Here is a 27,123-nt window from a genome sequence, read left to right as displayed (position 1 = left end):
TTAATATTTAGAGAATGAACTTGTTAATACAAATAATGCAGAAAGGAAAGCAGACACAGTAACTTTGAAGTGTACAGGAGCTGCTTTGTTCAGGGGCACCTTCCAGAAGCCTCCAGAAGGTGAGTGTGGGTGGGATACAGGCTGGGGTCCGGGGCACTGGTCAGAAACAATATGAGTATCATGACTTCACCCTAACTGACCTTCCAACACAGATGTTCTGCAGTCCAGATGGTATCACTGAAATCAGGCAGAGCTACTTCCCTTCTGTTAGAAAAAATAACCTATTTTTTCTACTTCATAAGCCTAAACCCAGCCTCTGAAAAGCCTTCTGGTAAAGTAACCTTTGGGCTCATATCTGTGCTGAGCCCAGGGGAAGACAGAAGTTGCCCCACTGAAGCTGCACTGGTGCTGATCAGGTCTAAACAAAGTCCAGGCTGAGCCTGTGTCCTTCACACTGTTCTGGACATTAGCTCAGGGAATGCTTTGTTCTCCACTCAGGTCATTAAATGGGATATTGGTGCAAATGGCCAGCACATCCATAAAGGAAGTACTATCCCTTGGTAGATTGAAACATCTTTGTTTACACATGAAGTCATACCCTGTCATGCTCCACAGACATTAGGGTCCAAACAGCACTCAAACAGACATCCCCCTTGGAATGGCAAGAATTGTTATCCACTGAATGTCTGCTAAAACAACTGATTTTATAAATCATTGCTTAGCACACAGCCAAGGCAGCCAGGGCTGGTTTTCTGCAGTGCAAACAGCAATGCCAAACAAGCTCTCCCAGACCAGAAGAAGCAAAAAGCTTGAAGTGTGTTCTGGTTAAGTGAAAAGGAAGATGCTCCAAAGTCACGTCAAAAAGTGAGCAAAAAATAAACAGGATTTATTCACACACACACATAGATATGTATTTTTTTCCTTCCCTTTTGGTTTTGCCCTACTGAAACTGAAAGCTGTCAAGTGGTTGAGTGACACTGTGTTGGAGCCCAAAACAGTCACACAGGTACAGGCTCCTGAGCACATCCTACAGGTGTCATTTCCCACTGACTTCAGCAGGGCACTGGCTCAGTTAGCTGCACATCTGACAGCATGGAATGTCATAAATGCCTTTCCCTGAAGGTAAAAGTGCAGCACTGAACTGGAGAGTGCTGAGATCCAAGAGCATAGGTGGGGATGGACAGCAGCCCCAAGCTGAAAATCTCTGGGTGCCATTTGGAAAGATGTACAAGGCCTGTAGAGTCCAAAGGCTTCTACCAATTGAGCACACTTTAAGTATTAATATATTTAATCACTTCAATAACTAGCTAAACTTCTGCAAAAGTCAACTATGTGGAACTGACAGCCTTATAAAACCCCTAAAATCCTGCAGAAAGAAGAACAAAGCCATGACTCCTGCCTTCTGCCCTTCATGAAGGGAGAGAAAAGAACAATATCAGGTAGATAGGGATACACCAGAGGGATGGAGCAGAGCTGTGAGCCAACTGTTGCTGGCTTATCACTGCTCCCAGTACTCACTGCCAGGATGACTCTGTCCCGCTCCAGGAGATCAGCCAGCTTGTGCAGGAGTCGTCCTCTGCTTGGGGCATCCATCTGTCTCCACGGAGAGCCCCTCTGGAATGCTGCCTTTGCTGCCTCCACTGCATTATCCACATCAGGCTGCACAACACACACACAAGAAAACCTCAGGTTACAGGGAAGGGGCTGGACAATGGCACAGAAACCCCTCCAGGCTGCTTCCTAGTTGGTGCTGTGGTGGCCAAAACCAAATTGTCCAACAAAACCATTTCACTCCTGGATTTGAATTCAAGCCTGGAATATGTTTTATGTTTGGCCTGGGCTCATAAACAACCTTGAGGTCTGAATACCAATTGGGTCTTTCAAGGGTAATTTAATGTAACTGACTTGTTTATAAAATAATCCAGAATCATGTTCCTGCCAATACAGGATGTGACACTGGGGGAGGATGAAGAATCATGACAGGCCACTGGCCTACATGAATTAGCCTCCTCTAAACAAGTGTAGGCAGGAAAATCCCCCATGAGATCAAGATTTTACCCAGAGAAGTAATCACAGCTCAGATCCCACCATCCAGTCCCCCTGGAGCCCATGCCAAGGCAGTTAACACACCAAAAATCACCCTTAGATCCTAGAACACATTCCCAGAACATTTCTACCAGATGGGAAAGGTTTTGCTGTTCCGTGCTATGACAAAGACATTTCCCCTACACACACTGAATGCCATTGTCCCTTCATCTCCCAACAGCTTTACTGTCCTCTGGACCAAATCAAATTCTGTTTAACCAAGTTACTAACCAGGGGAGCAAACTCCTCTCTTCCCACACCATCACCCCTGGAGCTTCATTCATTTTCTCTGGCCATGGTATGCCCTGGACTCCTCCATCACCTCACATACATTGATTAAAAAAGAGAAGCCAAGGGCTCCCAATCCAATGGAATCTATGGGAACACTGCCACCAACATCCACAAGGCCAAGGCTGCACCCCAAACATTATTGATAAATCTTTGGACAGATTCCTGCTGTATGTAAGGTCTGGCACAGCCCAAGCCTCACTTCAGCTGATGGAGAACTTGCACCTCACTGCAATATCTGGCTCAAAAGGGTGGGAAAGGAGAGAGGGTGTCAGACCTTGATCATTCCTCCCAGCACTTCACCAGTTGTTCTCATCTATACCTCTTCTCAAGTCCTGTCTGGATACAATTAGGAAATGAGCCTCTGCACTGACCCAACAAGGTCTGGCCACATCCCCCTCACAGGAAGGGATGGGTGGTGCTCAATCAAGAAAAAATGTTGTAGGGAGACACACTGCCTTCTTAAAAAGTTCATGGTCAAAACTGCAAGTTATCACCCAAGGCAATGGCACCTGACATTAACTTTGGCTCCATTTCTTTACCAAGAGACCACACAACTTTGAAACAGTCTGGCCTGTACTGCCAGGAAAAGAATTCCATCCTTTTGGAAGAGCACTGATGGGAAGCCATTGGAGGAAACTTGTGCTGCCACAGGATGGCTCTGGTCCAGCAAAGGAGCAGGGTGGGGCAGAGGTGCCCAGAGCCACTGAGCACAGACAGGCAGGTCCTGCCTGGGGCCCATCACCCGCAGCCACAACAGGCCTTTGAATGGCTCACTCTGCTGGAGTTGATCTGGATTCAGCTTGGCACATCACAAAAGCCAGAAGGCACCACCAGCCACTGCACACTCACGTATCCCCCATCCTGCCTGCTGGAATGAAGGCTTACGCAGAAAGAAGGCAATATTTTATGTGACAGTAGGAAAAGGAACATAAGTGTGTCAGGTTTAAACAAGCCTTTCCTTAGCAGCAATTAATTAGTTCTGCAACCAGGCTGGGAGCACAGATGTGCAGGGAACTGGGCCTGCAGTGTCACAACGCCCTTGGTACTGAGGGTCTTCCCTCCACCCTGGCACTCAGAACAGGGGTGAGATGACTGCGTGGGCAGAGACTTCAGTGCATGCCCAGATGTTCCCCATCCTCTAAAAATGGGAGCACCTGAGCCCTGCTGCAGATCCTGTAGAGACAAAAATGAAGACAACCACCTTTCTCAGACACTCTGAGTACAAATAGTGCTCAGAGCCTGCAGTCACTGTCACACAGGCAAACAGGCTTTCCTTAAACACCCTCAGGGTAGCACCACCAAGTGATATCCTGAGAGCCTTTCTGCACAGCCTCAATAGGCCTGAGAGACCAGCAAAAACAAGGAAATCCTTCAGGAAGGCTGAAATGCCATTCTTAATCCATCCTGTTATGACTAGGCATTAGGGGAGTCTGAATGGCATGTTCATTGCAGGCATGTTGCAATAGGTAGGCACAAGGCGTGACAAAGTGACTCTGAACTGTCAAGGTGCCAGGAACACCCTGTGGTGCACAAAACCACAGCAGGAGGAGATCCATGCATCCTGGTGCTCCTCTCGGATCTATAACAGATTTACTGAGCATTACATAAAAAGCTCCACTAAGAATATTAAGATTGCAAAGTCTTTACAGTGTTGGGAAATGCCTGCAAACCTTCATACCCACCTGGGGTGTTTGAATTATGATACAACCCCCAGTTACACAATAACATACCTTCCCCCCTGAACAAACTGAACACTGCTCTTTGTTCTAAGCTCGTCCATCTTCCTCCTCTGCCTCAAGTCCTGCTCATTGGTGCTCCTTTTTTCTTTCCCATCCTCTTTTCCTCTCTCCTGCCCCAGCAGCAGGCTGCAGAGCACAGTGAAGACCATCACCTCACTGGCTCTGAGTGGGGAAAACACCTGCAAAAAAAAAGCCTTGCTCTGCTTCAATCTCAGGGTGCCCAAGAGTGCTCCAAGTGAGGAGATGTGCCAGGAATGGAGCACACCCACTGGGGACCCTCTTTCTTCAATTCACCTACTGACTTCTTCAAAAAGCCTCCCTGTGCACATCTTGGGGAAGGCACTCTTCTGACATAGGGCATGAGCATGTCACAGTTTTTCACTTAGAAGAGGTTCCCTGACCTGCTCCCCTGCAAACAGTCCACACATGGCTTTAAGTTCCAAACAGCATCCTCACAGCCTGAAATGTCCAAAATCATTATTGAGGGCACTGCAAGTCTGCCATGGTTTTACCTCAGTCTGCCATTACAATCTGAAGGGGACAGGCTGACTGTGAACAAATCCCTCTCACAACCCTTCAAAGATCCACATGAGAGTGAACTGTTTAGAAATGATCATGACAGAGACTTGACAGTCACAGCTGTGGACCTGCTGCCCATGCTCTGAGCAGCTGAGCTGGGCACTCCTTTGAGGAAGGAATACTTTTCCCCTGTCCTTGATGGATGTCAGCAAGCTGCTAGAAGGAAAAAGCCTGTCTCCAACTCTTAGGGACAGCACCAGAGTTACTCTTTTTCCATTATCAACCTGGCAAACAGTTGGACACTAAGCTTTTATTTGTGAGGTATCCAGCATCCAGTGGAAACATCCACCATTTTATTTTCAGGGCGTCTTTTTCCACACAGACTTTTCTTTATCCCTCAACTGTCCCATCAAGGACAATTCTGTAACTAAAGAACAGACAACAAAACCTTTGCTTCTAGGCTTATAAAGCATTGGCCAAGTTTCAGCACCAGACTAAACTGTCATCGCTGAGATATCAGCTGCCAAATTTCCACCCCTCACGTGCAGCCTAAGCAAAACACTCTGCGTGGCCAGGGAGGGGCAGGTTTCTGTTCAGGGCTTGGGAAGGGGAGCTCTGCTCCCAGCCTGCTGTGAAGGCAGAGCACAGCTGAAGGCAAAGCCAGTAGCAGGAGCTGCCACCCCTGCAGTGGCACTGGCCAGCACAGCAGTACAGTGGCACTTGGGGACAAGGCACTGGAAAGCACCACTGAACACAACTCACCACTTCCTGTGGTGACTCCAGCAGACTGGAGTTGCAGCCCCACGAGGGGATGAACCAGAGCAAGGGAAGCCTCAGGGATCTTAGTCTGCCAGAAGAGAGTAGGACATGGTCAAGTGTCACCAGAAGGCAAACAGCTATGGGATGGCTGTCACCCATTACTCTTTTTAGTTAATCCAGATCTAATCCCCACTCGGTTTCTTGGGAAAACCTAGTTAGAGCAAAATATTGTTTTAAAAGCTGTAATGTATAGAAGAGGCTTTCAGCACCCAAAGCACAGCTAGCTTACATTTTTGGCTGCAATGTCCACTATGAAATCAGTCACCTGTACTGAGTATGCAGGGGAAGAGATCTCTACTGACTGGAAAAGCTTACAGTGACCCTCCTGCAAGCTGGAAGCTGAATTCAGACAGGGACAAGTCTCAAGGAAGCAAAACTGGCCTGTTAGTTCTGTATAACAATTTTCTTTAGGCAACATTGAGAAGCAGGCACAAACTGCACATGTAATACTCTATAGCTGCTTGAGGAGACACTTAGCTCAGGGAACAATAACAACGTCATGGTTTCTGCCTATCAAAATACAGTTGCATCAGAGTCAGCTTCAATTCCACTGTTTACATGCCACTGCAATTAAACACAGTTGTGTCCTACCCAGTCAGGATAAAGAAATGACACATAATGTTTGGTTCTGCCTCAATGTGTAATTGCCCCATGGATGCACAGATCCCCAGTGGCAGTAAGTCCTGGAGGCTGCCTCACAAGCACTGGACGAGCTTAAATACCAAGAAAAAGAAGTCAGTGCAGGCAGAAATGGCCACGCTGCCCATCACTAACTGCCCACAGCAATGAGCTACCAAAGCCCTGGCACGGCACAGCAGCTGTGAATCACCTTCCCATGACTTCCTGCACAAAGCCAGATGTTGGCCCAGCACTTTTCCATAGGTCAGACCAGTTGGCCCATACATGATGAGCTGTTTTGGACAAAAAAGTGTCACATGTGATTGTTCCTCACCTCAGGCTGTTACCAAACCCAAGCAGTAACATCTCAGGTTACTCTACAGCACACCAGGGCCAGCCAGGGACTGCTAAAGCTCTTGAGATACTGGTTTGGTTTTAGTGAGAGCTGCCACATTTGTGCAGGAGGCCAGAACCCACAATAACAGCGAGAAAAGTAGCACCACATCTTCAGCAGCAAGTGGTCAATGTCTGTTTGCATGACCAAATTTAAACTCCCCCAAGCACTCAGGTTATTTGTGTTTAAAAAAGGGAGAGTTTCAGTTCAGTGTCTCCAACAGGCTGCCCTGCAGCTGGGGTATAAACCACCCCCAACACAGGGCCCAAATCCTGTCAGGGGTGAGCACACACCATCATTGCTATTTCCTCAGTCTGGCTACTTCCTTCCAGTCTACAGCACAAGAATGATGCTCAATCTCATTCCTCTGACAGTGTTCAGCAGCCAGTTCCTACCAGGGAAAGTGCTTCTGACAAGCTGAACAGGATTGATGCCACCCAGCCCATGAAATTCTTGAGCAGCACCTCCACTGTCCCAGACCTCCAGCTCAGGCTAGCCAGATAGATGTTGTTAAAAGCCAGCTTTTCCTCTGTGTGCTTCCCTACAAAAAGAAATCTCCTGGAAAACGTCTTTTGCACTGCTTGTCCAACAACACTTACCTTATCTCCTTCCTCAATGTCACAGATTTTCTCCAGCGTTGAAGGGTTGTAGGTGGGGAACTTCTTTCCACTTGTAGACTCGTGCCATTCATTGTTAATAAATATCTGAAGAGAGAGCAAGGAGAAAGAAAAACAACTTATATAGACAAAAAAACCACAAAGGTCCAGAGGCTCTTCAACTTCCATCCATGGCAGAGTCAAGTGTGCTCAGGCTCCAAAGGACACTCCTGACAATACAGAAGCATTTCTACAAACCTTGTGCACCCAGTTAGTTTTGAGCCAGAGGAAGGGTCCCACAGTGAATAACACTGGGTTGTGGCAGTGAGAAACGGGCAGTTTTTGAAATCCATCTCCATGGGAACAGCAAGCAGACACCCAGAGAAACTGTATGGTTTAGGCAGAAGGAGCCCCTTGCTACGTGCTACAATTATTACTTGGCTGGTTGTGCCCTGCCCTGGGCTACCTCCACAGCTTGCTCCCCCTCCAGCAGTGTCCACAGGAGGAGGGTTCTGGCTCGTTCTACCCCACCAGGCCTTGTCACAGGCCAGATCAAGCCTCCCACGTCACTTGGAGTCATCTGTGACAAGATTTAAGTGTTTCAAAATATTGCATTTCCAGAGCAAGAACAAACAGTCCCAGCGTTGCGTAACTGAAAATGCATTAAATACTGGAGTGTTGTTACTCACTGTAAACAGAACATGAATACCTATATACAATTAATTGATTCAACATGCATCTTATCCACGCTGTGATCTGACTTGGCAGTGTTATATTTTATAAATATACTTTAAATAAGATTAGATGAAGTAATCTTTATTAGTAGCCTGCTAGTGGCTGTAAGCTAGTACTTTTATTTGGAAGCCATCCACATTTGCAATCTTGTTTATGAGCCTCTACACACCACCAGGAGATTAATGTTGCATCTCTTACGTTCGGAATTCCCACTGCTTTGGGTCATAGTTTTCTTTCCTTGGGCAGCTTTTTTTCCTGAAAGGACTTTTTCTTATTATTTCTGCATAAAGCATCCAAAGTGTAATTGGTGTAGAAGCTGCACTGCTGGACCCACCTGTTTTACACAGGCTGAGAAAAAGAATTTCACAAAAAATGTTGCCAAGGGAAGTCACAAGAAAAGATACAATGTTAGAAATATTAACTCTAGTTTAGGACACCAGTGCTCCCAAGCTACTTCTGTTACCCAAGAGCTACATTTTAACATTTACACATTTTAACCTCAGTTTTTCTTTATTTCCATAATTAAGAAAAGTCGTATTCTAAATGTGGGAAATATGACAGGAACCATAAAGTCACAGTATCAGGTATATGCTCACAAACTAAGGATTGGGGAAGGATACTGATTTTTCCTTTGCATTCAATGCTAATTCTGTGGGAAAGTGATGTTCCTACCAAGCAGTAAAACACCAGAGTGACAGGATCAGGCTGTTTTAAATGTAACATATACACTGGCATCATTCTGGGAATCCACCACACATCACGAGCCCTTGGTGCCAGGAGTTGAAATCAAATTTAAAAGTGTATCCACAGTTCATGCTTCATAGCCAGAATTTGAGACAAGGAATTGTGGACAGATCACTTCCATCACACACCCATGACAAGCATTAAGCTGCTCTATAAGAAAGATCTTTGTTGAAAAACTTTGTCTCTGCCCCAGCCCCATAACTGGTAGAACCAAAAATAAAAATCTCCTCTAAGCAGAGGGAAGCATGCTGTCAGCTGTAAACATCTGGTGAAACTCAGAGCTTGCACAAAACCCCTCACAGTTTTATGAAAATTGACTGCTGCTCATTATTTTCTCAGATGCACCGGGAGCATCAGATCAAACATCAAACTCACACTTTTAATTTATGTTGGTTTCCACTTTAAAGATATTACCTTGACTCTTTCAGCGCTCACAGTCTCTGGCAAAAGTGTGGAGCATAAACTGCGTGTTTGAAAACACACACGGCTGCAGGATAAGATCCCTAAGGAGTGTTTAAAAGTGTTCACAACAATAAAAATAACAAAAACCAGAACATTTGGATGTTTAAGAAGAACTCAAATGGCCGTGTCCATTTTGGACGCAGGAAAGAGCTGTTTGTGCTGCATTACGCCATTCTGCACCCAGCAGCTGCAGATCCAATTTGCTGCTAAATGACAAGTTTATCTGACAAATAAAGAGTGGATAAATTTCGGATATCAAAAAATTAATCTAGTCCAGTGATTACTCCTAATTGCTAATCTGTTTCAGTACACTTTGGATGCACAATTCAAATCAACACTTCACCAGATAAGCTATCGCTGTTCACTCCTCGCTATGAGGGAATAAGCTTCAAGTTTTGTTTTTTCCGTAATACTTAACACAAAAATGCAATGGTAGCACACTCATTCAGCCCCTCCAGCTCTTTTAGTCCGGGAACAAAGTTGAAATTATGGCAGCCGAGGCTCCTCAGCAGCACAACCAGCCGGGACGCTCTCCGCACTGCGCAAGGCAGCGGGTCAGGCTGGTGTGGAACACAAAGCGACACGGCGATCGCAGAGCTACAGCTGCACTGGGAGCAGGGATTTCTGCAGCCCTGCTCTGCTCCAAGCCAGCCCCACCTCTGAGGGACAGAGATGTCAAGCTCAGGAGCCTTTGGGTTATACCAAAAGGTCAGGAGCAACTGTTTAAAGGGAAACTCAACGGAAAGCGGAGAGGCGAGGGTTTGTGTGGGCTCAGTGCCTGACTCCTCATCCCGTGGGGAGGCCGTGGAGTCGGGACGAAGAGCCACCAACACGAGCACCGCTCCTCTCGTGGGGCTGCAGGATGCTCCAGTCTCATGGCAGAGCCTTTCCACAAGGCCCAGCCCTGCCGGACACCAGCCCTGTGCTCGCCACCACCCAAACCCACCACTGGCACCGAGCCACCTCCCCACAGGGGAGCTGTGGGTCAAGGACGCTCGAACGCAACCCCAGCAAGCGGCTCTGAGGGATAAAACCTTCCTCGCCCTGCCCAGCTCACCCCATCCAAATCGGATTTTGCTGAGCGCCAGCGGGGAGCTGGAGGCGTTCACGGTGGGTTGGGAGGGGAAGAAGGTGTCAGGAACCACAGCCAGGGAGAGGAGCCCAGGGCGCCTGGGGCAGAGCAACAGCTTTGGAGGAGTTATTTTATTTAAAAGAAAAAAATAGGTTTTGGGCATTAGAGATTGGGGCAAGTGTTGCTCCATTAGAAATGCCACTGTCATCTGCTTGCTCAACGTCAAACCCCCATAAACCTACTGTCTCAGGCAGCAGCATGAATAAAAGAAGCTAAGGAAAGCAACACTGAGAATGAAAATTTTGTATTAAAAATATGACACCTCACAACCACCCTGACTCCACGGAACACCGCCGACACCACAGCGAAGCCCACCCGCCGCCCAGCGCCCCATGCCCGGCGGGCTCACCTTGGTGTATTTCACCTCCAGGCTGCGCAGGGGCCGCGGCAGCGGAGGCACTTTCTTGTCGGGCTGCCCGTTCTCCACGGCGCCGTTGAGGGCTGCCATGGCCCCGCCGTCGAGCCCGCGCGCCTTCTGCCCGCTGACAGCGCCCGCGCCGCCTTAAGAGCGCCGCGCGCGCCGCCCGCCCGCCCCCATTGGCCGCCGCCCCCCGCCTCGCGCGCCGGCCCCGCGGCCCGCCCCGGCCCCTCGCGCGGCCGCAGGTGACGGGCGGCGCCGCCCCGCCGAGGCTCCGCGCGCGCCGCAGGGGCGGCAGGGGGGGCGCCCGCGCGCCGCCGCGGGGTCCCCACAGGGCCCGCAAAGGGCTCCCCGAGGGACTCACAGGATCCCGAAGGAATTCTGCCCTCAGCATCCCAAAGGGCTTCCAAAGGGCTCCCCACAGGGTTGCAAGGGATTCTACTCAATGTCTCAAGGGATTCCCCTCAGGCCATAAACGGTTCCCCGCAGGGGTTTCCACAGAATGCCAAAGGGCTCCCCCCGGGTTCCCCTCAGGGTCCCACAGAGTCCCTCAGGGCTCCCCAGAGGGCTCGGATATTGCTCCCTCAGGGCTCCCCCCAGGTTCCCCTCAGGGTCCCACAGAGTCCCTCAGGGCTCCCCCCGGGTTCCCCTCACAGGTCCCACAGAGTCCCTCAGGGCTCCCCAAAGGGCTCGGACATTGCTCCCTCAGGGCTCCTTCCAGGTTCCCCTCACAGGTCCCACAGAGTCCCTCAGGGCTCCCCAAAGGGCTCGGACATTGCTCCCTCAGGGCTCCCCGTGGTGTCCCCGCAGTGCTCCCCTCAGCGCTCCTGCAGGGCTCCCTCAGCTCCGTGCACAGCTCTGACATTGCTCCCCACAGGACTCCAGCCGCGCTCCCCGTGGGGCTCCCTCCAGGCTCCCCGCAGCCGAGGGGAGCAGGATGTGCCCAGATGGGCTTTGGGGAGTAGCGCAGCCAAAGGATGCTTCCCCCAAAGGGTGGCACTGGGGTGGGCATGGGAGGATGTGCCCTCTGCTGCCTTCTTCCTCTGTGTCCCACCCAAACCACCCAGAAGTCATTCATGGGAGGACTCTTGCAAGGATCTCCATGGGAATAACACCACGTCTCCCAGCAATAAGGGTCTTTATCTGCTATTCCTGCTGCCCCAACATCCTTACCTCAACCTGCTACACCTCATCCTTCACTCAATGCCTCTGGAGAACTTTCCAGGACTGATTGTAAGAGAAGAACATGACACCAAATGTGTGCTGTGCATCTGACAGCAGCTCCTCCACATTCCCATGTGCGTACAGGAGCCTGGGACCAGTTTGACCGTCCCAGTCTGACTATCCCAGTCAAAGGACTCCAGCCGGCTGGGGCAGGACCAGGCCCTTCCACTGGAAAGTCCAACACTGATAAGAGCATATTTTTGTCCCACTCAGCCAACTTCCAGCACGGTGCTCATAGTAGCGTACTTGGAACGTCGAGAAAGATGCTGTCTTTCGAGAAGTCCTGAAGGATATGGAACATGTCTTAAGTGACAGATCTAGGCTCTGAGCCTGAACAAGTTCATTATGTATTGCTTAACTTTATTCTGCATAAAATATGTGTAAGTCTTTGCAGGCTGAGGGCCAGGACACTCAGAGCACCCTCACACCCCCACACACATGGAAGATAATACAACATATTTTCCATATAACAAGTGGCAAGATGCCAGAAGTTATCTTCCAAAATGTTCTGCAGAATCTGTAATCCCCAGCAATAGTCAGCACTTTGCTGCTAGAATGCTTAAAAATACTCAGAGCTTCCAAAGGCAGATAGCCCGTGAAATCACAGTGGCGTAGATTTAGTGCTGATTCAGAAGGGAAAGTACCTTGACAAATCAACCCCCACTCCCTGCAGCTTGCAGGATGTTTTTGGAGGTCCTCTGCCCAGGTGAAAACCTATCCGATGGTGATTGGTGCAGAAATGTTTATTTCTAAGCTGTCCATTTTTAGCTGTCAAATTGCTATTTCCCACAAAAGCTACGAATGCACTCAAGCTACAAGAAATCTCAGCCATATCCCAATATATTCCTAGTCCAGATGAAGAGCAGTTTGTCCATTTCCATCTGTACCTTGCCCACAGAAATACTCAGTGGAAGTGGAGAGTACTTTTGCAATTAGAGGACAAAATATCAGGATGCGGAGAATGATGAATAAGAAGTTCCAGAGCAAGCAGAGTCTAAAGAGTCATTCCAGTGGGTTGTCTCATGTGGAATGACCTTGTCTCTTATCTCCGATGAGGAAGGTTTTATACAAGACTCTCCTGGGAAAATTATTGCCTTTTCGAGTTAATGTTGGTGCAGCGTGAGATACATCTAAGGCAGAAATTCCACGTACAAGGTTTGGGGATGTGTAAGACTTTTAAAAGGTTGTACAAAGTGAATGAATGGTGAGTCAGCAACATATGAACGAGCTGAAATATTAGACTTCAATGGATGTACGTAGCTGTGTGCAGTGTTTCCTCTGAAAACGTCCCCGGAAGAGTAGCAGAATGTTCTGCTGTCAAAGAGTCTTGTGGACACTGGCTGGTGCCTTGTTGGGCAAACTCAATCCTGCCATAAGTGGGAACTCCACCAGCCCCAGGAGAGATGTGTCTTTTGTCACCAGATATGTCTTTTGTGCTTCTACCAGATCACAGGGGTGGAAATACTCACATCTCCAGACTTCAGAGTGGGAGAAGCCCTAAAACCATCAGCAGAGCTCTGATCAGAACAAATGTGAGACGTTTTACATTCTTTCCTGTGCCTGGGCATGCCACCACTACGCTAGAGGGACTGAAAAAATAGGTTTCACTTAAGTTTGCAAAAGTTGATCAGTGTGTCGGAAACACAGCAGGAGGAAAAGCGTCCCTCAATGAGAGGTCACATCACTACTGAGTTACCCTGCTGTGTTCTCCTGTCACAGAGATCTCAGCAGTGTGTCCTAAACCTGCTGCAGTGACAGCAGAGGCTGTGGATTCCCTGGAGCTGCTCTGCAGAGCTGCATCTCACAGAGAGTTTTTACGCTGCCAGTACACCTGCTCTGCTCTGCCAAGCAGAACAAAGATCATCTTCCCACTGTTGGGTTGGACATGTGCACTCTTAAATCTGCCACTGTGAGTGAGACCCGAGCACAGCTCTCTGTGCTGTCCTGCCTGCCTGTGCCAGGCACAGTCCTAGGACATGTTCCTGCTATGATGTTGCTGTCTCCCTATCTTTTAGGGATGCCCATAGGAATTAATTTCTCTTACTTGCCAATCTTCTTTAACCTTAATGAAGGGGATATTGCTGGTGGTAACTCCTCCTAATACACTCTGCTGTATCTTATGCCCTGGCTCCAGCCCAGAAGTGCAGGGAATTGTACACAGAGGGTCAATGAAGACATCTCCAGACTACCTGGGAATAGGGTGTTTCTAGACCCCTTTGGCATCCTGCCCCATGGATGAAGACAGATTTGGCAGTGGGGCACATATTAGAGGGCTGTGTTTGCCCAGCTAGTGGTGCTGTAGCCATTGACAGATTCTCTACAAACTGATCAGTTGATATTTCAAAGATTTTATATTTTTCATCTAGACTCAGCCTGTGCTTCCAGCTGACCAGCAGTGCTGTAGCTGTGTAGAGCACTCAGCCTGGCACAGAGCCAAAGCTTATCCCACTTATTTTCCACATACCCCGAAGCCCATGCACACACAAACATAAATACGTGTGTGAAACAATATACTCTGAAAGGCTACTGAGGCTCTACGCTCCAGCATTCAGCAGCCCGGAGTGTCCAGAATTTGCCTGGTTTTCCTCATCCAGATGAACTGTAATTGAGTTATCCACGCCCTTTTCCTACAGGCATCCCCCTCACTCTGCATTGGCAATGCTTGCTGCTCCTGAGGGAGCAGCTCCCCTCATGATTTATTCTCCTCTTGTTTAATGTGCAGCGAAGGGGCTTTTTACTGCCTGTTATTCAAACTGTGCTTTGGGCACAAAATTATTCATTTCCGTATGGTTTTTCCATGGTGCTCATGACAGCAGTGTCTGAGAGTTTCACATGCACTGTTTTCTTTTCCAGTCATTTTGAGAGGATGCTGACCCTGTATTATCAGTGAGGAAAGAAAGCAGGCAGTGATGAATAAAAAAAGGGTCTTCATCATTTCAGTTTCCCAATGTGAGTCACAGTGCTTTTGATGACAGACATTCAGAGCCCAGCTCCAGCAGTCATTGCACAACCTGAAGATCTCCCACCTAAACACCCAGGTAAGGCAGAAAGTGCTAGTGAGTGCATTGCTCACCAGTGACTTTAATCTGTGAATTTTCTGGGTTTTGTAAGTTTACCATTCCTGTAACTTTTATTTCCCATTGGTAGTTCTCTAGAGTTAATTAATTAATTTAAGTTAATTCTTCTAAGCAAACTTAAAATCCATAAATTTCGTCAGTCTTGACCAAATTTGCTGTGATACAGGTCAGCAGCAGGATGGACTGTTTTGAGCTGTGGTGTGATTGCCATTTTGTGGGGTCCCTGGAAGCAGAAGTGACTGACTGATAGGGACTGGCCTTGTGAAGACAGTGAGATGTGCTCTACCAGCACATTTTGATTTGCTTTGTTTTTCCACATATTTTCTGACTGCAAGATAGTGATAATTGAACTGCTGCCTTCAGTTGTGAAACACCTTGCAAATATCATGAAATTAAAGAAAAAAATCTGTCACTTTTTTACCAAATAGTTCTACTCAGTTTATCAAAGTATTCACATACAATTTCAAAAAGATTTGAATCCAGAGAGGTGCCTTAAAAAGTCAAAACAAAAAAGATCAGCCTGTCCTGAAGATACCATGGAAATGGTATGTCCTACATGAGGGTTTTTCTTGTATCAATCCAACCTTAACTGGGCTGTGCTGGTGCCTGCAGCTCTCCTCCACGGATAGTAGTGGGGAGGGGTTGTAGCATGGGAGGTATTTTGGAGTGTGAGCAGCCCCATGAGCTCAGCTCCCTCCCGTATTTGTGGTGCCCTTCTTGTGCCCTGTGGGCTTAAGCTTCAATTTTAACACATCTGGGATGAAGAACAGTTTCTTTCCCTGTTCCTCTCCACCTCCAAAAGTCCTGTTAGTGAAGGTGGAGAGAGGTGATGTGAGATACTGTAAGATGCTATTTGTGAAAACATTTCTAATCCTAAACATGACCTCATGATGCAAACCAGGACTTTGGCGGCTAAAGACAAAACACAGCCTTTTTATGCTTTGTGCTGTAATTACTTCATGAAGCAAAATCCTCAGTCAAATTAATTTTCTTCATGCATATCAGAGGTATTAAACTGTGACTGTGCACAAGGATTGGCCTTTCCTTTAGCTAGCCTGGCTCTAAAAATAAATTGGAAAAGTAAGTGGCAAGGAAATAACAAACAGCTGAACATTTTGAAGCCTTTTCTATTAAAACAAGGTCTGTTTCTTCTAGTCTTCACTTCTCCCTGCCAGGCCAAGCACTGGGAGATGAGGAGAATGGGAGCAGGAACAGAAGCAAGTGTGAGATAACCTACTAAGATAGTGTTTGTGGTGTGGAGAAGTTCAAGGACCTGTTTCCTTACAAACCATTCAGTGTGTCTGGCACCGCAGAGCCGATGGGAACCACTCCCTGCATTGATCTGGCGGTGCAGACCTGGAGATTATTTGCCTACAAACAGGTATTGTTTGCAGGATTGGCAAATGTAAAAAGCAAATATGTTTGTTTTCTCCACAGATCATGTTGCTTCCTACTTTCTCTTGATAAGAGGCATTTGGGGATGGTTCCCAGGTTTTGGAAGCAGTGGTCGTCTAGGCAGGAACTGAGAAGCCTAAAATGTGCTTTCTTCTTCTGCCCCTTCCTCCCTGTCTCTTTGCTCTCACTCATCATCACATCTGTTCTGGGCCCAATGCCCAACAGTTCTGCATTAACGCCTCAGTACACACAGGCTCACACAGCTGAGCAGCTCGCAATGCACCGTACCCAGTGCCGTCATGTCTTCCCGAATCCAGCTCCTGCACACCAGTTGTGTTTACGGGAAGAATCACTTGGCTTCAGAGTGCTACTTGTGAGCTGTGCCCAGCTGACTCGAGACACTCCAATGGTTTTGCAGGGCGCCGTGGTGAATCGAGAAAATACAGAACAGAGCAGGTAAACAAACGTCCTTAAAGATGATCCCGTCTCAGACCTTGATCCTGCAAACCCACACGGGCTTAATGTTAAGCACATGAACAGTCCCAGATGACTTCAGCAGCGCTACTCACATGCTCACAGTGCAAAGCATTTGCTAGATCAGAGCCTTTATGTCTAATTGCAAAATAAAAGGCAAGTCTCCCAGTTCTATCAACTGTAATGAATTGTTATTAGCAGCGCAATTTAAAATAGCTGCGGGGCAGATCCCTGGCAGACCACTGGGGATAAAGTGATGTAGACTTGCTGTAACAGAACCTGGAAATACTTTTTCCTGGATAAATTGCCATGCCAGTCATATGAAACACTAACACTGCGATGAGGTTGTTTTTGTAGGCTTTGAGCTATGCAAGGCGCTTTTTTTTTTTTTTTTTTGGTGGCTGTTCTCTGCACAATTCCTCTCTTTTCCAACTTTTGGGTTGAATTCTGCTGTTTGAACCAGGAGTCGGGAAACTGCTCTGCTCCTAACCTTGGCAGCACTTTTTGTGAAGATCTGATGGTGTTATGGTGTCCAAAGGCACCTTTACAAGCCGCAGTGGGAAAAGCCAAAGCACGGCCCCTGTCCAGCCTGTCCAGGCTCTTTGGCACCAGGTCAGCATCCACGACCCTGGGCTGCTCGCGGGTCCCTCCGTGTCCCCTCGGGCGCGGGCTGGCCAGCACAATAGGCGACATTGTGTCCCGCCGCTGCCACTAACGGCGAGGCTGTGGACAGGCGAGTCTGGGGGCTCAGAGAGCGGGACCCACCCGTGTCCGTTAATGAAGGGGCAGCCCCGGCCCTCATTAGGAGCCCGCCGGGCCGTGCCCCGGCCCCGCACCCGCCGGAGCCGGGGCCGGGCGCGGAGCGGCCCGGGCGCTCAGCGGGCGCGGAAGGTGGCGCGGCCTCTCCGGGCTGGCGTTTGCACCTGGGGCTGCCGCTGTTTAATGGACTTTAACACATGCAAACAAGAGCTTTTGTGTGCGGGCACAAAGGCTGCCCCGGCGCGGGGCTCTCCCCAACACTGCCGCATTGTTTCCCCTCCGCTGCTTCTTGTCACCCTCCTTGTCAGAGTTTAATGAGGACAACGAGGTTTCGCAGGCTCATTTCGCACTTCAGCAACTTTCTAACACTTCCCTAACGAGGGAGAAGGGGCCGGAGCGATCGGGGGCGCAGGGGAGGAGCAGCCCGGGAGAGACCCGCAGCCCCGGGGCCGGGGCAGGTGCGCCCGGGGCCGAGCCGGGATGCGGGACCGAGCCGGGATGCGGGGACGCGGCTCTTCCAGCCCATCTCCGGCATCTCGACGGGGCTCCACTAAAAAACCCCAACTTACTACGCGATTTAATCTCTGCCGAGAGGGCGGGAGTGTCCCGGTGGTGCCCAGAGGAGCGGCGAAGCTGCGGGGAGGCTGTGGCCGCGGGTACCGCGACGGGCAGCGGCAGGGACCGGCCCCGAGGCTCGCGGGGAGGCATTTCCCCGGAGCACACAGTTTTCCCGGGGCAAGCAGCTTTCCCGGGAGCAGGTAGCGTTCCCCGGGCTCTCCGGGCAGGTTTCTCACCTCACGCCGCCCCCGCCGAAGCCGAGCATCCCTGCCGAAGGCGAGGAGGCAGCGGGGCGGATGCTCGGCTCCTCTCCCCTCACCCCGGGCAGTTTCTTCGCACCCCGATCGTGCGTTCGCCCAGCACGGCTCGGCGCGTTCGGCTGCCCCGGGCTGGAGCGGGATCCCGCGGTGGCGGGGACCGGCGGGCGAGGGGTGCCGAGCGGGATCGGTAAAACCGCCCAAAGCCCGGATTTGCACCGTTCAAAGCCTCGAGGTGTTGCAATCGCTTTGGGGGAGCGGCCTCTCCTCCCCAAACGCAGCCGTTCCCCTCGGGCTCGCTTTATTTCCCCCTCTCTAGACAGCCAAATGTCTCGGGCAGCCGTTGCAGTTTTCAGTGTTTTAAATGGAGACTTTGGGGAGGATTTGCCTTTAGCTTTTGTGAATCTTCATTTCTGCCTCCTGTTCCCACGACCGAAATCTCCCCTCCGTTTTTTTCTTACTTCTCTCTTCTGTGCGTGTAAGAAATTTGGAAAACTCGAGAAGTCGTTTAATGCAAAGGGATTTTAAAACACGAAAGTATGCTGTGAAAGAAAAAAAAAAACCCAACCCCACAACCACTTAATTAGATACTTACCGAAGGAGCCATTAGAGCCTGCTGGGTATAACACGGTTTATAAGTTCTCTGGCCACAAAGAAATTCAATAATTACTATTTTGTAACTCCCTTACAATGGGATGGGTGAAGGATGGAGTGTGATAAACTTAACTCTGTTCCTGAGCTTTTTGCAGATTAGCCTTTGGCATTCACTGGTAAATACCAAGTGAATAGAGACTGTGTGACCACAGTGCCTTGAATTAGGGACAAACATTTCCTCTGTGCATTTTAAATAATGCTACTGCCAAATATTTTGTTACCAGAGATCATTATCCTTTTGAATGAAAACTCGAGGAGTAAAGGCATTGGTTTTGTCTTTGCTGGTGTGGAACAGACTATATGATATCTAGAACAGCAACAAGCTTTCACAAATTGCTATATGATTTCTACTGCCAGGTTCTGTGATATTGGATACGACATAAAAATAAAAAAGCCGGGCAGATAGACACAGAAACTCACAGAAACCACCTGTATATTTTGTTTCAAAGGAAAATCTCAGCTATTGTCTTACTGGCTCTGGTTCTGTTAGGCCTTGGATCTGCTTAATCTTTAAAGCTATTCAAACAAATTGAATGATACAAGGCAAGTCTTCTATAATTAATCCGGATTCTTGAATTTTGATACAAACTTTTATGTAACCGAGAAGTTTCTCTCTTTTCCTTGCAAAGACATTAAATAGGCACTAAGTCCTTCTGTCAAGAGTGCTACCATGAACAAAGTTAAAAGGAACAAACCTGGAAATCTTCCCTTCATGCAGAAGAAAGAGATGCAAACATAAAGTCATGGGAGAGCTGGTACTGGTGCCTGGACAGAGACCAAGGTTTAAAGTGGCCCCTGTGCTACAAACCACAGAACACGAACACAGGGATGGTGGTTTGTCCCAGGCACAGCTTCTGCAGGATGTTATTTTGTCAGTTTATCCCAACCTCACAGGGATTCAGCGCTGGCACTCAAAGGTCTCATTTGAACCTTTTGAAATGTTTATTCTTTCACTACTACAGTCCAAAGAAAATGGAAATGATGCCATCGGGTATGGAAGAACTCGTGACGTCCACGGTCAGCTGCCACTGTGGATGATGAAGCCTCATCTGTGGTTTGCTCCTTCTCATGTTATGCAATTTTCTCTTGGTATTTGGCAGAACTTCTTCAGAATGGATACTTTGCAGAGCTGTGCATCTTATGATGAGGCATTGTTGAAATCCTCCAGTGTATGACTCCCTTGTAGGAGTCAAAACTTTATCTGGGTTATCAGGAAAATAAGAATTATGTTGGTGTTTTTTGGGGGGGAGGTTTTGCGATCTGGACTGTCTGGCTTTGGTGGAAAATCAACACACTGAGAGGGGTCTGTAGGTCTAGACCTGCAAAACTCCTAGGTTGCAGATACAGTTCCTACTGAGGCCATTGGTAAAACCCCTCACAGACCCAGCACAGGTTCAGCCAGACCCAGCACAGGTTCAGGTCAACAGCTCTCCAGGTCACCCCATGGCAGATCCACTCATGACCTCTGCTTTCTGAGTCTCTATCTTTCCTCACACATTTTTCTTCAGATCCTCTAAAATCCAGTGAAAGAATGAAAACCTTTTGGTTTTGAAGCTAATGTTTATGGCAGTGATGGTTTATACAGTACAGTTCTACCTCCAGGGAATTACCTGATGGGCCAAATGAGCTGGATTTCCTTGAGTTTCTGAGCAGTTGTGGGTCTGTCTTTCCATGGACACAGGCAGAAGTGGTGCTGACTGTATGGACAGAGCAGAAAGCTGTGCCCAGGGTCACATCAGCTGCCGTGCAATCTTGTCCTTGGTCACATCAGGTGACTCCCTCTCTGCTGAATGTCCTACCCCTCATGCCAGGCAACAGTTCCATCTTTTACTCATCGGGGTGTAGTGTCAAATCATCTGCCCAAGATGTTGTTGCTCAGCGCCAGATTTTCCAGTGTCTCCAGGTAATGCCAAGGCTTGTTCTCCATTCCCTACAGAGGTGTCACATCCTTGAGGTTATCCAGAGACCCTGTGGAGTGAGGCTGTCCATTTTAGGATGGGAAAATAAAGAAAATACAGAGCCTGGATTCCACAGAAGAGAGGAACCACCCCAAGTTGCCCATGCAATGGCCCAGACAGGAGGTTTTTTGGGTGCCAGCAGCTGCCAGGTGCTGCTGACGCTCCCGAGGCCAAAGCCACCGGGTCTTGTCACAGCTGCTCCGCAGGCTGGCCCGAGAGGCCACTGCTGATAACTCTCTCCAGGTGTTCAGCCTGAGAACAAAGGCCCTTTTCAGTGGCTGCTGAGAAGGAAGAAGCCTCCTTGCTGGATGGAAAATGGCTTTCCTGGATGGCAATATTTGGTTACAGTACGATCTGTTACTTCAGAAGAAGCCCCGCAGAAGGGAGGGTAATTTGACTCAGGCATGTAAAAAAACATTGTGGGGACTCTTGTCTGACTCTGTCTTCTCCCCAAAGTTCTGAAACAATATTGAGCTGTGATGTTTCATACAAGCAAAATAAAACTGGAATCTGGGATCAAAATGTGCCTCATCTTGCTAAGCCCATTGTCATGAGGGTGAGCTGGGTCATCATCCTGAAGAACTGGGCTCTCTGCAGAGCCCCTGTCACTTACCTGGCTGGATAGCACACAAAACAGTGCTTCTGAGCACAAAACTGAGCTAGAAAAGCTGCGTGCTGGCGTGAACAGTTCAGGAGAACCTTTCCCTCAATCCATGGACTTGAATTTCAGTGCTTGTGCTGGAACAGCTTAATCGAATATTTTCACAGTGAATCTCACACTGTTTGTACAGGAACACCTGAAAGATAATTTGATCCTGTGGATAAAGATGAGGAGGTGGGTTTAGGTATTTGTGGGTATATTTTCCAAGTAGCTGTGCATCCTCTGTTTTGGCACGGGAGGCATTTCCAAAGGGGAAGGGCTGGTGACCACCAGCTGCAGCCGTCTAGAGGTGGCGCATTCCCCCTTTCCCACGGAGCCAGCTGCCAAGGGAAGGAGCACCCTTTGCACAAGCACTGCTGTCGTGTTGTCCATGTATTTTCAAAACCTGGGCTCCTACTACCAGCTGAAGGATTTCTGTGCTCTCCTACAGCCTCACCATGGTTATAATCTCCATGGGATACTCCCAGTATGTTCCTTCCCCATGGCTGCTCAGCCACCCCTACATTATCCCTACACCCCATAAGCTGTTCCTCACACTCCAGGGAGTTGATTCCCTCAGATGTGTAGGAGGTGACTTATCTAAAATTATTTTCTCCACATCTTTCAGGTAGAAGTGAGAAGGACAATCCATGGAACATTCCCACACTGATGAGGCATTTCTCTTTTCTGAAAGAAGCTCAGAGGGATGCTGTCCTCACCCCAAATGTACATGCTTAGTGGAAGAGCAAGGACATGAAACCCCTTTTAAAATATCTCCTGTTCATGCATAAATATATCTCTACATAATGCTGAACTTCTCATTTCAAGTAAGCAGAGGAACAGCAGCACAGATATTGCAGTTTTCAATCAAGCAGTACAATTTCCTATAAAAGACAAGGCTTCCCTAATTCTTCAAATGCACCAGCTAACATCTATACAAATAATGGGATTTGGCTGAGTACAGTTAAATATATTTGATTACTTCCCTTTTATCTAGTTCTAGGTTTACTGTACTTTTCCTTGGATGGCAAATAAGAAGCCCTTTTCTTCTAAGTGACAGCAGGGAAAAGAATCAGGTTGCTAATTTACCTGAGACCCAGGAGTGTGTAATGATAGATGTGTGCTGGAAACTACAGAGGGGGCTTTCTAATTTTGGGGGGAGGAGAGAGGGAAAGCGTGAGATTCGTTAATCTTTCAGATTGATGGTGCTTTTGCTGATGGACTTTCATGGTTGTAATTACACACACATCAGGAAACAAAGGCAGTGAGAAGAAGAGCTGACAGAGGGCTGGGACATAACAAAATCTGTCATACAGGAAGCAATTAAAATGGAAAATCACCGTTCTCCAGACAACAAGGATGCAACGCGCTCGTGGTTAATCACAGTTTCTCTCTCAAAGCAGAGGGTGTAGACTTACCTGCATGGTGTAGGAACTGAGCACACACATGGTCCAGGAGCAGTTTGGTTAAAGAAGCAGAAATCCTTGTGTGGATGCCCAGCTCTGCAAGACAACAGTGCTTCCAAGGACATGGAAGATCTCCGCCAAAGTCTTCTTGAAGAGATGTGAATAAAAGAGGCAGGTGGGGAGGGAGAGGGGAGGATGGATGGCAGGCAGGCACAGAAGGGTCCCACCTATGGTTTAGGTTTGTTTTGAAATGGGTCTGTTTTCAGCCCCAGGGAAAGCAGAAGCCTGGAGCAAGCCCACAATGCCATGATGGCCAGATCAAATGGCCTAAAGCACCAGCAGCTTCGGGTGAAAAGTCACTCTCTGGGTAGGGAAAGGAATCTGAGCCCAAGCTGAGTGTGCCATGCAGATGTGCTGTTGGTCTGGCTTAGGAAATGCTGACCTCCTCCTCTCCTGGGATTCCTTTGCCATCTTCTGGAACCTGGGCAGGTCAAGTTCAAGCCAGGGTTTCACCTGAGGAGGTGCATTCACCCCAGCCAAGAGCAGAGCAGTGCTGCAGGGAGAGGATGAGTCACACACAGGTCAGTGCCAGGGACAGTTCAGGTGATCTGAAGCAAAATCATCTAATTTTTAAAATATTTTAATATTCTAGTAAATTATGCCTTCTTTTTGTTCTTTAGAAGATTCAATCTACTAGTGCTTTCCTGGCTTTATTTTAGCTGGTTCAGATATGAAGTTGGTTATTCAGAAAAGCAGAAAGATGGCATAATTTACTGTAAGCATGTTTGTGTGTATTCTATGCTTCCAGCAGACCCTCGAGCATCCACTGGAGCACCAAGCAAGCAGCTTTTGTCTTTGTTGTTTCATAGAAAAAAAAAATGTATCATGGCTTTCAAGTAGAAAAAAAATAGAGAAATAATAACATGACCCAACTGCGAAAATATTTTTTTTCATGAACTATACCAATGAATTGGAAATGCAAGTAGTAAAATGAATTGCCAAAAGTATCAAATATATGTTTTCAATAACTTTTTTTTTTGTTACCTAGTAAAATATTTTCCTGGAGAAGGGTTGTTAAACCCCTCGGTGCAATATAAAGGTGCAGTGATGTATTGTCTCAGAAGTGGTTTAATGGAGTTTTGGGGTTCCATTTTTTGTACATACTTTCAACACACACAGTGCGTGATCAATTTGGATTTATAAAATGCTCTATATTTCTTTCTAAGCAATGATCTTAACTTTTAAAGAATGTTGCTTAGTTAGGAGAGCATGTGTGTGCGTTTGCATTTTGGCAAGGCAGCAAATCACATACAATATTTATGCCATTTGAGAAAAGTATTTGTGCATTTGCCAAAACCAGTCCTTTCTAAGAACCTAAAGGTATTTGATCTGCCCTAAAACACAGTTTTAGGGAGGATTAGGTGTGTGGGAGCACTGGGCAGAGGGAAGGCCTGTCCAGTCTTTGTGGTGTGAAAGGGCAGGATTTTAGACAAACAAGTCAGATCTTGTTTCAGCTCAACTCTGACTCTGTTTTTGTGAAAATCTGTTTTTCAGGTCTACCTGTGGCTTTGCTGCCAATGAGCTGGACCTTTGCAGGGAGATTAGTGGTGCAGGCTGGGCAGCATCAGGTGGAGCCTGACCCCAGCTCTCCTGCCCTGCTCCCGTGAACTCAGGGAGGTCAATTGTTATGAAATGTGCAGGGCAAAGCTGGCAAAAGGATGATGTCCTGGGCTACACCAGTGATTCCCCCTGGTAACTGACCCACTTCACTCATTTTACTGACAAAAGACAACCAGCAACTGAGTACAGGGATAGGGAAAATGTGGGGGATGCATGATCATGATTTATCCTGATCTCTGTCACTCCTGCTCCATTTATCATAGAATACCCTGAGTTAGAAAGGACTAACAGACTATTGAAGTCCACCTCCTTATCCACTGGTGTGCCAGGGATCAGGATCTGTCCCTGGCTGCCTGGTATCAGCTGCTGTTGATTCATCTCAGAAGGTGAGAGCCCAGTGCCCTGCTCACACCCCAGCTGGCTGTACAGACCCCTGAGCTGACATCTTTGTGCCAAATCCAATGATATAACGTTTCATGAAGAGGATTTCTCCATTCCCCCTCCCTTCTTTTTTTGCTTTATCTCTTCTTTCTATCTTCAGCCTGTCAGGACTTTCACATACCTGCAGCTGACAGCTAAGGGATCAGGAACTTTGATGTTGTAAGGGATATTTTATCTCAGGTAATTCTCACCAATTCCTACCTTATTGTGTAGGATATCCAAGGACTCCGGGAGTGAGCAACGCCTTTGTCTGGTAAGATCAGAGCAATTTGCAAGCTTTTCTGGGAACAAGGTCCAATAAAGGGACTTTAGAGATATAATCTGTCAACCCCATTGAGCAGCACTGTGACAGCAGCCTTAGATTATTGACAGTTTAAGCATCACCCCGGACAGAACAAGACTGAGGGCACACAGTTAGTTGAGATTATTTGCAGTAAGACATTGTTTGCTGAGGAAGCATAGGAAACCCTTTATATCTGAATTTACCAAGTTTTGACCTAGTTTCTCCCTCAGGCAAACAATTTACTCTACAGGGACCTGCTGCTTTTTGGTAGAAGTTTGAAAAAAAAAATCCAATCTTTCACGTGCAACCTCTAATTCACAAGACTGACCTGATTGTGAGGCTCTAAATTGGAAGGGTCACCCAGCAGAGCCAGTCCTGAGCCTGCAGTCACTGGGCAGAGGCTGGACTGCCACCCCAGTCCCCTGAGTCTGGTGAGTTTGTCACCTGTGCTCTGTGGCTTTGGCATCACAGGCAGGTGTGAGGACAAAGCCTTTTCTCTTGCCAGTCCTATGGTGAGCACCATGTGGGGCAGTGCTAATGAGGGCTGTGATTGCCTGAGCCCTGTGTTTGAAATCCTCTCCTTCACTCTGTACCTCGCTCTGTCCCTTCAAACCTCCTCATTCCTGGTGAGTCAAGCTCAGCTGGCAGAGCTTTGCCAGGACCAGCCATCCATCATCTCCTCAAGCAGCTGTGGCAGGGAGCTCCCTAGAAAATGACTGATGGGAGATGCTCAGCAGGGCTGCCCTCAGTTGTTTTTGCTACCCACCAGCTCGCTCACGTCACCAGGGCTTTGCTGTCCTCACTGTATTTGATTTTTGAGGAATTTCTCCATTATCACATATTATTTCTGAGATAATTTTTCTCCCCCACTAGGCAAACATTTGCTTATTTTACTTTCAAATATGCCAGTATCTTCTTTTCCAGCAAATGCCCAGGCTTCACACTTTTATACACATATTAACAAAGGCCCCAGCTCACCCTCAGTGGCCACAGCTTGGCCTCTTCCAGTAATGTTGGGATAACACCTTTCTGCAGAGGTAAGTAAGGAGCCTGTATCCATCCATGCTGGTTTCTATCCATGTCCTTGTTTCCTTACTCACCAAGCTGATGTTAGCATTGCTCCTGGAAGGTGCTTCAGCTTCCTGAGAATTGATCTCTGCTGATTGACGATTGTCAGTGTTGAGTGCCAACCCACAATCAAGCCTTGGATTGCTCCCCAGGCTCCATTTCTCTTACTGCTCTCCCAAACTATTACTCAACCTTCACACCACATTCTCTGCTTTCATCAAGGATGTTGCTGTCCTCACCCAGCATTTTGAAGCCAGCACTTTGCAGGTAGAAATCCTCCTGTGGCTCAGTGGTGGCTTCACAGGACGAGCTGCAGCCCAAACACTGTGTGGTTTTATTGGGTTTCCAAGAACCTGCCACAAACCACTTGGCTGTTTGCAGGTAGTCCCTTTCCAGCCCCTCTGCTACACCTGCTGAAAATGCTGTTGCTGCTGGCAGAGCCGTGCAGAGCTGTGCCCACCTGGAGAGGCACCAGCAGCAGCAGGCAGCGAGCAGGGCAGGCAAACATCCAACCATGCAGCTGGAGCAGAGGGGCTGCCAGCAGCTGGACACCAGGGGAGAAGATGCTGGAGCTGCTGACAGAGGCTGGGGCTGCTCCTGAGGTGACCGCCAGGAATGCACGAGTGCAAATTTCACAATTTCAATGTCTCCCCCTGCCCTGGGGTTTGTTTATTCTTGTGACAGGTGTCACATGGAGAGCAGTGGCAGGACCAGGAAGCAGCTGAGGGAGGAATAAGAGAAGAATCCCACCAGCCTCCACTGGGCATGGATCTTGGCTCCTGTGCTTGGTCCTCGGAGCAAGGGGCTGGTGCTGCCT

At 48.2% G+C, this 27,123-nt stretch overlaps 2 protein-coding genes and 2 long non-coding RNA genes across 13 annotated transcripts in view; 2 read left to right on the top strand and 2 right to left on the bottom strand.

Moving 5' to 3' along the window:
* Positions 1 to 10,623, bottom strand: part of ALDH1A3 (aldehyde dehydrogenase 1 family member A3) — a 33,124-nt gene extending 22,501 nt beyond the window's left edge. Inside the window, exons 1-3 of the mRNA XM_064389676.1 lie at positions 10,484 to 10,623; positions 7,065 to 7,169; positions 1,519 to 1,659 (exon numbers count right to left, since the gene is read on the bottom strand). Of these exons, the coding sequence (XP_064245746.1) occupies positions 1,519 to 1,659; positions 7,065 to 7,169; positions 10,484 to 10,582 (345 nt within the window). The 5' untranslated portion in view covers positions 10,583 to 10,623. The remainder of the gene's footprint in view (positions 1 to 1,518; positions 1,660 to 7,064; positions 7,170 to 10,483) is intronic.
* Positions 10,624 to 11,439: 816 nt separating this feature from the next.
* On the top strand, positions 11,440 to 16,836 carry LOC135281077 (uncharacterized). Of its 2 annotated transcripts, none has more exons than XR_010347853.1 (2): positions 11,440 to 16,174; positions 16,607 to 16,836. It is a non-coding gene; the product is annotated as an uncharacterized LOC135281077 (long non-coding RNA). The 2 variants fall into 2 exon arrangements; XR_010347854.1 differs by having other exon boundaries at positions 16,506 to 16,836.
* Positions 14,998 to 27,123, bottom strand: part of ASB7 (ankyrin repeat and SOCS box containing 7) — a 96,699-nt gene continuing 84,573 nt past the window's right edge. For all 9 annotated transcript variants that reach the window (XR_010347841.1, XR_010347844.1, XR_010347842.1 and 6 more), the window contains 2 exons: positions 25,157 to 25,236; positions 14,998 to 23,447 (listed from right to left, as the gene is read on the bottom strand). The gene's annotated coding sequence lies outside the window, so the exon portion shown is untranslated. The remainder of the gene's footprint in view (positions 23,448 to 25,156; positions 25,237 to 27,123) is intronic.
* LOC135281078 (uncharacterized) lies at positions 23,355 to 25,423 on the top strand. Its single transcript, XR_010347855.1, has 2 exons — positions 23,355 to 23,475; positions 24,449 to 25,423. It is a non-coding gene; the product is annotated as an uncharacterized LOC135281078 (long non-coding RNA).

The sequence above is a fragment of the Passer domesticus genome, chromosome 14, assembly GCF_036417665.1.
Source record: "Passer domesticus isolate bPasDom1 chromosome 14, bPasDom1.hap1, whole genome shotgun sequence".
Taxonomy (NCBI): domain Eukaryota; kingdom Metazoa; phylum Chordata; class Aves; order Passeriformes; family Passeridae; genus Passer; species Passer domesticus.
This window is presented reverse-complemented; position numbering and strand designations above follow the sequence as displayed.